Genomic DNA, 11,174 nt, shown 5'->3' with positions numbered 1-11,174 from the left:
ACTTTAAAACTAATTAATCATTAGTAAGATACAAATTTAAGTATTAATTTTGTGAAATTGTGCATTATTTTACACATAAAGTATTTTTACATATACATAAAATAACATATATATAATATACATAAAATAATATACATAAAATTATTTATATAAAGTAAACAAAAATATTTTAATATTCACATTCTCTGTTTTACCTGTTGACACAATCTCTTCAATGAATGTATTATATAACGCATCGTAAATGTAGATTTTCAGTATCGTTTACTAGCTGGAAACGTACGCTGCATAACCGACGAATCGTGCGTGCGGTGCGTGTGTGAGAAAAAAGTACATTAAAAATATATTAAATTAAAAAATTAATTTTATATCTTTTATATTAACCCAATATCTTCAAGATTTAAAAAAAATATCTGTCGAATATTTTGTCCTGACTGTAGAAAAACAAGATTCAATATTTTCCTAGTCATCTCAAGAGAATAAACATATTCACAATCAGATTGTGTACAAATGGCGGATCAAGAAGAAAAAATCAAGGTATGTGTGATTGGTGCTGGTGCAGCTGGTTTGTGCGCAATCAGACATTTGGCGGCAAATGCGAAATTCGAGACAACAGTTTACGAGCAAACGAATGAAATAGGAGGTATATGGGTTTACAAGGAACAAGCCGACTTTGATGAAAATGCCTTATCGATCCACTCCAGCATGTATCAAAATCTAAGGTTTACTTTTACTCTATAAAAAAATCTGATTTCTTTTCAAATATATTGTATAATTTAAAGTTGTTAGGAGAATTCCTTTATATCAATAATTACTAAATATTATAATAAATATATATATATATATATATATATATATATATTATAATAAATATAATAATACTAAATATTTTAATAAATATAAACTAAAATATTTTGCTTCTAAATAATTCAATACAAGCAGTAAAATAGAAATAAAAAAATATATTTTTTTTAACTTTAATGAAAGCTAGATATCTGTTTTTTCTATATTCTAAAATAACTTTTTCGATAAATATAGAATTAAGTATGGTATTTCTGTTATCTTTTCAGAACTAATTTACCTGCAAAGATAATGAATTTCCCAGATTATATTACAATGGAAGCGCAAGAACCCTGCTGCGTGAGTCATCAGGAGATTTTAAAGTATTTGGAAAATTACACTCAACACTTTGATTTATGTCGACATATTCAAGTAATTATATTTTAATATTAAAAATAATAGAAAATAATTGATTTTACTCATATTAATAATTATTTTTTTGTAGTTTAATACAAAAGTCGAACACGTTCGACTTGAATTATCCGAACATTGTAATAAAGAAAAATGGTCTGTCCAAGTGAAAAAGTTAAAGACAAACGAAATAAAAATGCAGTATTTTGATGCAATTATGATTTGTAATGGGTAAATCAAGTTACATATTAATGCATATTTTATTAAATATGATTTTATGATATTATGTAAATATTCTCTCAATTTTTTTCAGACATTATTTCGATCCTTATGTACCGATTATACCTGGCATCGACAGTTTTCCAGGTTTAATATTGCACAGTCACGTATATAGAAAGCCGGATGAGTTTTTCGGGAAAAAAGTGTTGGTATTAGGTGCAGCTTCATCTGGTATTGACATAGGAATCGATTTATCCAATTATGCTGCTTGCGTATACTTAAGCCACAATCACGATAGGTAACTTAATTAATACTAAAAATATTACTCAAAAACAACTAAGATTTTTTTCATATGATTAAATCTTTAGGTATAGAATTAGAAAAGAGATAGTTTAAAATTGATTTGATTAATTTTTTTCTTGCAGATTAACAAGTCCTTTACCATTGAATATGATACAAGTAGCTGGTATCGAAAATATACACGAAACTACATTCCGCCTCAGAGATGGAACTACTATTGATGGTATAAACGTTTTACTTTTCTGTACTGGATACAAATACAGCTTTCCCTTTTTGAATGAGAATTGTGATATACGGATTGACAATAATTATGTGACACCGCTTTACAAACATCTCATTAACATCAAACACCCTTCGATGTGCATTATCGGTATACCTATGGCCGTTGTGCCGTTTCCTATGTTTCATATGCAGGTATAACAATTTATTTACATAAATTTAACATAATACGATGACTTAAACATTAATACGATGACTTTAACGTAATACGATAATTTTGGACAAAATTTTGAGATAATATAGTCACTCATAATGTTGCGATTAATATGTTTAAGTTGGAGATAATGTATATAATAATTTTATATTAAATTTAACACAAATTCTTGATATTTTACATATAATTATTTATATAAATATATTATTTTAATTATATTATTTATTTATTTCTTTTAATAACTGTGTATGTTTCCTTACAAATTTAAAATTATTATCTAATTTTAGCTCTAAGTTATAATCATACACTTAAAATTATAAAAATAAGATTATTTGCAAAAATGCGATTTATTTTATTAATTATGTTAAAATTATTTATTCGTATTGTGCGATGTTTTCCAAATTTTTATTTTTCAGGTGCAATATTTCCTGGCTTTATTAGAGGGCCGAGTGGCTTTACCTACAAAATCTGTTATGTTGGAAGATTCGATTTTAAAAACACCAAAGAAAAGACACGCGCATAAGCTAATGGATCGCCAATGGGATTACAACGATTCATTAGCGACTGTTGGTGGATTTAATCGGTTACCACTCTTTTATAAAATCGGTTATAGAGCATGGTCAGTTCAAAGATCTGCGAATCTTTTACGTTATAAAGATTCCAAATTTGTCTTTTCTGAAGATGGACAAAGCGTCGAGTTAATTATACCGGAATAAAGTCCTGTAAAATTCTATTATATTAAACGTTTCCTGATAATTATAACCAATTTTTTGATAACAATATTTTAATTGATAACATAATATTATTTGATAACATAATATTTTAATATTTAAATAATGGTATAATTATATTTTACAATATAATTTATATTTGTATATATATATATTTTGTTTCAAAACATATACATTTATGTTAATAAATTTACGTTAATAACGTATACGAAAAACTTTAAACGTGTTTTTCTCGAAATCACATTTTTCAAACTGGCTCATGATCGAACTCGCCCATGATCGAAAACCAATTGACCAATTAAATCAGGCTTATGCACGACCCAAATCAACCGGACAACCAGAATCATGGGCGTCATGGACTAACTTTTTTGTCATGGTTTTATTTAATATTATATTTATTTAATATTATATTTATTTAATATTATATACTGAGTTTATTTATAGTCATTTTCTAATAAAAAAAATTTCTAAAGGTACTTTAAATATGTAGAAATTTGTAGGAAAAACCTTATTAAACCTTATTATTATAAAAAAATCTTATACTTTTTTTTTTTAAATTTGTAAAAATAGCATAAAAATTCGACTTCTAGATTAGAATACCCCCTTAACCCATTCCAAAAAATTTTCCTTCTGTTTCAATTCCTACAATCACTCCATACCCACACCCTTGCCAAAATCTCCCCTTACCCCACTTCCTGCAGTACAAACAACAAACTTACAAACCTTTTCACAAAAATACACTGCTTCTGCATCTCCATCCAACATCTCATCTCACATACCCAAATCCAAAATTTCTACGTTAAACTATAACTCTTAAACGCTTAAACGATAACTCAACTTACAACAATTCTTACTCTATACTTTCAAACGAAATATTAAATGAATGGATAATATATAAAAAGAATATATAAATAAACATTAAATAATATCTTCTCCATTTCTTCATTTCGATAAAAATTATTTTTTAACTTAATTTAATAAATAACGTACATTAGAGAGCGTTTTTTTAAATACATAATCTTATTTCAGTTACGTTGCTCTCATTAGTCGTTCGAAAATGTAGCATACAGAGAGTCACTCTATCTCTTCCCTAGTTTTTCTCATCGCCCACCCGGGAATTGCTGGAAGTGTTTTTGAACGCAGCCTGTGACGTTTCAATGACGTTATTTATACTATTGAAACATTTCCAAATGTTAAATCGACCGTGAAACGCTCAAAGCTCAATCCGTAACGTCTCTCCGACCCCACCTCTTGCCATAACGCCAAAATTCATATTTAAATTCATCATTAACAAATAGCACCAATTTGGCGTATAAGCGAATACACAACGGAGCCTAAAGGCTTTGCACAATGCTAGGCAACAGGCAATAGGAATAGGGAAACTATTTACCAAAAAATACGCGGAATAGAAAATATTCACCAATAGGAGCAGAGAATAGATACTATTTCTGTTGCCTGTTGCCTAGCATTGTGCAAGGGCCTTAACTATTCATAAAGAACATGAATACAGAGAGAAGATTGAGAGATATCATGGTCCTCTTTTAGATGACCTGGAAGTAATACTTTTTCTGTGGACATTAAAAACGTGGACATGAACTATTAAGCCAATGTCCACGAATGTTCTCAGAGGGTAACATATATGTCTCTCTGATAATATAAATAATATAAATAAAAATATAAATAATTTAATTAATAATAATTTATTATATAAAAATATTAATATGTTTTCTCTTTTTACGCTATTATTTATTTATTTATTTATATGTCTTTTTTTCTTCTCTCAACATTAATTATTTATTTATTTATTTAGCTCGCTCTAAGTCAGTTTTTTAAAATGCAAAATTAAATATTATAAAATTTGACTTCAGAAAAGCGCGGTAAAATAACCGAATAAATTCTTAGCATAATAAAAAATTCCGTGATACATCAATCATTTAATAATTAATTTAAAATAAAATATACCTCTATAATTTAAAATTCCGCTTATATATATGTAGTACGTAAAATATTTCGGCAGAGAATTATCAATAATATCATGTTTGGCCTTAGCAAGCGAACTATACATGTCACGGCTTTGTCATTATTCGCACGATAAAACTCGAATAATAAAGTAGTAGTGTGCGAAACGCTTCGTATATTATCAAATTCTTTTTTCAACCCGATCGTGACTAATATTGCAACATAATTCGTTATAATTATTATAACAAGTATCTTTTGATTAAATTTCTCTAAAAAGCAAGTATAAATTAATTATTAATTAAACAATAGTTATATCACGATTTTTTATTACTTTAATTTTTGATCTTACGAGATTTGTATATTTTATACATATATACTATATATACGTACATCAAAAGTACTAGTGCTATTCGCTCTGCTTATTACTGTTATATTATTAATTTTAATCTCGTATAAATGTTGTTCTTATGATATAACAAAATGCGAATTTCATATGATTATTCTGCGATCGAGAATAGCATGCAAAATGTCCCACGTACAGAAAATATTTCGGCAACGAAAGAATTATCAATAATATCGTGTTCAACCTTGATAAACAGTATAGAGCTATTGTTAATATGTTAACATGGCTTTATTATCATTTGCACAGTGATCTAGAGTAGCGACGTCAGGGACGTTTCACATATTGTCAAATTCTTTCTTTACATAGTTAATCTTGGCGATATAAACAGTACCACGTTAATGTTTCTGACTTACGATCATTCGCTCAGCGGTTCTTGAGCAGTGAAGTAGTGATGTGAGACATTTCATATGTTATTAAATTCTTTCTCTGAACACAATTGCAAGTGCACGAGGAACTTTTCGTGAATGAATGTAAGTGCAACGAGGAATTTAAATGAGTGCAAGGAGGATTGAAATGCCACAAGGAAAAAGCGAAGAATGCAAAAGAAAAAAAGGAGGTTTTGGAAATGGATGGACGAATAAGATATGATGTAAGTCATTAATATAAATTATTTATCACATTTATTATTTATTATATTATTGCGTCCCCGCGTCTCGTCCCGCTGAATGTATTCGTCACTCGTTGAATTCTTTCGAAGGAGATTGTTTCGTCAAGAATGCGCGCGTTGTCAAGATGTTGTTATAAACAACAACTGTCAGAGAGTCTAAGCTCAGCTATCGAGCTGTGCGGACACGCATCTATTTGTGATCCGTTTTATGATTATTCTGAACTCTTGTATGTTACTCGCAGTTTATTAAAATTCTTGTGCACCTTAAATCGCGTTATTAGTTACGACTGCACGAGCGTCAACCGATTGTGTCGCGCGCGTTCGATATATATCGTTTTGCGGATGCAACAATATATAAATTATTTATCATTAGTATATATTCAAAATATACATTTCACGTTTCGTTTTATTTCTTTGATAGTGATTTAATAGTGATTTTAAATTGTAATATATAATAATACATATACTTATAAAAATATTCCATTTTATTTTAAAATGATTAAAACATTTGTAAAATGTTTTATTAATATTTTCAGATACTTCTTATGTTTTATAAAATATTTCATATTGATATATTTATTTAAATATTTCTCATATAAAAATAGAAATTTTTTTATTTATCGTATTTCTAAAAGTTTATATCTAAGAAATATAAATTATTTTGTAATTACGCAATTTATAATATTAAAATATATCTATTTAAAAGTAAAAATGTAAAAATTAATTGCGTGCAATAATTAGTTTTAAAATCAATTCTTTTAAACATTGCTTTATGTAATATATTTTCCCTTATTCTTTATATTTTTATTTATCGTTTATATTTGCGAATTTAAACTTATATAGTATATTACAAAATAAATTCCATAAAATATATTATATATAAATTTATATATAATATAACCCTCCCATGGGGTACACCTTGTTGCGGTGGGAGGGCTTAGTACCTGTACGGTGCCTTAAGGTTTATCTTAAATTTTCCAATTTATGATAAATCTTAAGGTGCCTGAATGGGAAGCTAAGTACCCTTTCGCGTCGTCGGTGCCGTCAACGTGCCGCGGACGGCAAGCGCTTCGTCAACGCGTCGCGTTAGATATATACATATTAGGGAGTGCCGTTAAAGGTATATACATATTAAGTATATACATCGTGCGATCAAATATAAAATTTTTAATCGCATTTAATTGAAATAGTGCGTGAGTGCCGTTCAGTATCGCGCGTAAAATAACGAAAATAGCGATATAAAAATATCGCTCGCGAGTGCGGGAGTGTCGTTGAAAGTATCGCGTGTCAACAACATGAGAGGAGGAGGAGGCCTGGGAGAGGCATCTTGTATCGGCGGAACAACCTGATGGTGAATATTTATTATTTATATATCAATTAGTATAAATTGTATGCATAATAATTCGATCTTATTATTTAAATTAATGAATTAAAGAGAAAATTAGAGAAAAAGATTTTTATAAAAATCATATAAAACTTTCTATTTAAAAAATAGTTTCAAAAATTTATAAAATTTTTCCACACGTGTTTATCTCTGCTTATTATTTTACACATCGGATATAAAATTCCGAACGATAAAAATTTTTTGAAATATTGATTGCATTTTATGAACATTATTATAAATGAATTTTATGTTTGTATGTTACAGACAACGTAGCTTCGACAACTACAACTCCGCTGTTGCGCATCAGTACCGGTGAGTGAGAAAAACTTTTATTTAACTTTAAGGTAACGAATTCGTACAGATTGTAGATGTAGATGTAGATTGTAGATTGTAGTAAATTCGTTGCCTTAAAATGGATGAGCTAGGATAGATTAAATTAGATTAAATTAAATAACTTTTAATAAATTCTTTCGAAATACTTTGCATCTATTGCGAAAATATATTGAAGTATTAATTAAAAAAACAGTATTAAGAAAAGAAAATTTTTTTGTAAAGATTTTATCTAATTTATTAAATAAAGAGCGCGTTAATAATTTTATCAATTTTACCAATTTTGGATACTTTATTTTTATAACGCGCACTTATTTTATTCTAATTTCTTATAGTTCATCCATCGTAGAATTTGTTTGTAGATATTGTTTTTAAACTTTACTTTAACTTTATATAAAGCCAAATGATTAATTAATTAAATAATTTGTAATATGATAAAAGTTATACACACACATGAATTTTATATTTTATTAGAAAATATAATATACAAAAATTTGTAGTAATTTGGCTTTATTTGAGTTAAAATAAAATTATATTCAAATATCTAACGAACGATCGAGCGATCGTTACGATGAAGCATGAAATATTTATGCTTATTTGTCGGCTAATTAATCGGCAAAAGAAGGAGTGTTTATCTCCTTTTTCGATCTCTGATTAAAGATCGAGCGAGAAAGTGGCCAGGATAAACGAAAAGTAAGTTTAACTGGCCTGAAGAAAAACTTTACTTACGTACAATAATACGTAACGTCGGACATTTATTCACACGGTTAGGGGACGCGGTTAGAGAATGTAATTAGGGCATGTAATTAAAATATGTGTGATTAGAGATAGGCTTTCCTCGAATAATTTCACTTAATCGAGAAATAGAATTGTTAGAACTATTAGGTGATCATTAAGATTTTTGAATTTTCCTTTCAAGAAATAGAGGATTGTTAGAGCTATTATGTGATTAATTTAGGTGATTAATATATTATGTATCTTTTAAAGAATCAGGAAGTGTAAGTTTAAATATTATTAGGGAAAATAGAATAATAAATATTTCCATAATTATATTATTAATATTAAGAATTTTTAAGAGGTCAATATTTTTTGAGTGTTTTTTTATAAGTATTTTATTTATACATATAAGGATGAAAATTAAATTATTAACACTCAATAATTTTTATAATACGAATTTTTTGCGAAATTTTATGTACTTATGTAATACGAAATTTACGTATACTTTTATGTAATACGAAATTTTATATATGTAAGAGCCCAACACTACCCCGATTAAATAGGTGTGCATAAGGAGCATTTTCCCCACGAAAAAAAGGATTGTTAGGGTTATTAGGTGATCATTAAAATTTTTTAAATATTCCTTTAATGCTAAGAAAGATATATTAAAATTCCAATAATCTTAGAGATTAATCATAACTAATATTGTCTGAACTATGTAAAAACTTTTAATATATTATAAAATATTATAGATATATTTTGGACATTTTCGGGTAATAAATTATTCCATATTATAAATTATTTTGTATTAAATTTCAAATTATGTTACATTTTACATTAACTTTTGTATTAAATTCTGTATTGAAAGAAATAGGTTTGAATACTCTAATGAACCTGAGAGCTATGTCGGCGGTAACATATGCTAATATCCATAGATTTTTCTTATATTTAAGATAATTTTAAGTATAATTTTAAATATAAAAGTAAATTATGAATATCGACCGTAGTTACTGATCACAAATGCCGAACAGGTTGAAGAGGAAGACTAAGAGAGATACGAAGATTATATAAATATTTGTTATATTAATTATATTAATATTTTTAAATAAAATGAAAGAAAAAGAGACAGTAATCGAGAAAATAGAAAAAGGCAACTATAGTGATTTGAATCTATATCTGAGAACAAATGTCTATAGAAAGTATTCCGATGGCACATTTTGTATTACAAAAATCTTAATAACTCAAAAACTAATCATTTCCGTATTATGTTGATTAACTTTTTTTTTCTCGTATGAGGAATCCATTCTTGAAATTTTGCCCACCACTTATGAAACACCCTGTATAATACATTAAACTGCGAAGTCCTTATATATTAGTCGTATATTCGTGTTCCGAATGGAGGGTATCCGATCGACACATCGTCAATTGGAAAGCGTCCCGTTTGACCACAGCCAATTATATCGACCTATGCCTAGGGTAACCAGCAATGATTAACCAATCAGAGAGTCTTATTTTGAATTGGCCAATTGGCGACGTGGTCAATCGGGTGCCACCCGTCAATTGGCCAATTCAAAATAGAATTCTCTGATTGGTTAATCGTTGCTGGTTACCCTAGGCACAGGTCGATATAGACTGTGTTCCAAAATTCCCTGTAACTACTGAAAATCTATAGTTTAAGTCACGTAAACTATAGATTTTCAGTACTGGCAGTGAATTTTGGAATACAGCCATAATTGACTGTGGTCAATCGCAACGTGATCAAACGGAATATTTCTGTGAAAACCCACCCTTATGTCCACGATAAGGAAGAAGAAAAAGATCAAAGTTAACCGCGTTGTATCACCTTGGAGGAAACGGATATAAATGTCAAGAAAAATGGTAATTAAATAGTTAATATAATATAATTTTATTTTAAAATATTAAATATATAGTATGAAATCCAGTTTGTAAATAAAACATATTTGATAAGCTATATTTCACAAATTTCATGGTTAAATGTGCATATTTTTATGCATAGATATTATTTAAGGGTAAAAAAATAACTAAATCTTGTTCTAAACTTTATATATATATATATATATATATATATATATATATACATATTTAAAAAATTAAATTTAAAAACATTTTTTAATTTTTCAAATTATTATATATAACTTTGTTTCAATTTAAATTATCGTAACCAAAGAAAATAATTATTATACCTTCAAATAATTAATTTATATTCTTTGCGATAGAAGTATATTTGAAATATAATTATTTTTTGTATTTTTGTCAATTATTATTTTGTATTTTTTAGTAGCTATAATAAATTAAAAAACCATTATTTGTATTGTATGTGAGAGATATAAAATTTATGCCTTCAATTTAACAAATATATAGAAATAGGAAATAGAGAAAAATTCCAGAAATGATGAAGTGTTAGAATTAAAGTAATAACAATCAATCTTTCTTCCAGAATTTACTTGTGAGAAATTCTTGAAATTTTTCATCGTAATGATCCGACCTGCTGATGATGAGAAACTAGCATTAATAGAAGCCAGATTTATGCAATAATTTTATACAAATTAAATGGAATAAAATGATATAAAGTTTCTCAAAACTGATAAATGCATGAATGGACTTTCTATTGACTTTGCATCGAGGAAATGAAAGCAGATGATATAGATTAACGAATAACATAATGTGGTTCAGATTGAGACGACCTCGTCGTCTGTCAATGATCGTCTTCTCGATCGCTATATTTTTAAGCATATTTCTGATTTGGTCTAGAAGCCAAGGCAAAAGCATCAATCAGCAAGATGGCTTCATTTCATTGAGGTATAAATTTTTTTAGTTAATTGTATTATTGAAACTGATTTAAGAATGCTTTTAAATTTGGAATGATTTAAATTATCATAGGT

The 11,174-nt window shown here is 27.6% G+C and overlaps 1 protein-coding gene across 6 annotated transcripts; it reads left to right on the top strand.

Moving 5' to 3' along the window:
* On the top strand, positions 1–2,921 carry LOC105249360 (flavin-containing monooxygenase FMO GS-OX-like 2). 6 transcript variants are annotated; one of them, XM_011254771.3, is made up of 7 exons: positions 1–23; positions 438–719; positions 1,068–1,209; positions 1,283–1,419; positions 1,502–1,705; positions 1,833–2,121; positions 2,557–2,921. In XM_011254771.3, the coding sequence occupies exons 2-7, from the start codon at positions 508–510 to the stop codon at positions 2,854–2,856; spliced, it is 1,284 nt and encodes a 427-aa protein (XP_011253073.1). In that variant the 5' UTR covers positions 1–23; positions 438–507; the 3' UTR covers positions 2,857–2,921. The 6 variants fall into 6 exon arrangements, with proteins under 6 accessions (XP_011253073.1, XP_025269072.1, XP_025269071.1 ...); XM_025413287.1 differs by having other exon boundaries at positions 2–23; positions 497–719; XM_025413286.1 differs by lacking the exon at positions 1–23 and adding an exon at positions 163–308 and having other exon boundaries at positions 497–719.
* The last annotated feature ends 8,253 nt before the right edge of the window (positions 2,922–11,174 follow it).

Source organism: Camponotus floridanus, unplaced genomic scaffold, assembly GCF_003227725.1.
Source record: "Camponotus floridanus strain SB8 unplaced genomic scaffold, Cflo_v7.5 scaffold64, whole genome shotgun sequence".
NCBI lineage: Eukaryota > Metazoa > Arthropoda > Insecta > Hymenoptera > Formicidae > Camponotus > Camponotus floridanus.
This window is presented reverse-complemented; position numbering and strand designations above follow the sequence as displayed.

Excerpts from the sequence above, each read along its gene's own strand:
- LOC105249360 (XM_011254771.3), top strand. The coding sequence starts at position 508 with ATGGCGGATCAAGAAGAAAAAATCAAGGTATGTGTGATTGGTGCTGGT. Across the intron at positions 1,420-1,501 it reads GCAATTATGATTTGTAATGG|ACATTATTTCGATCCTTATG; the intron begins GTAAATCAAGTT and ends AATTTTTTTCAG. Across the intron at positions 2,122-2,556 it reads TTCCTATGTTTCATATGCAG|GTGCAATATTTCCTGGCTTT; the intron begins GTATAACAATTT and ends TTTATTTTTCAG.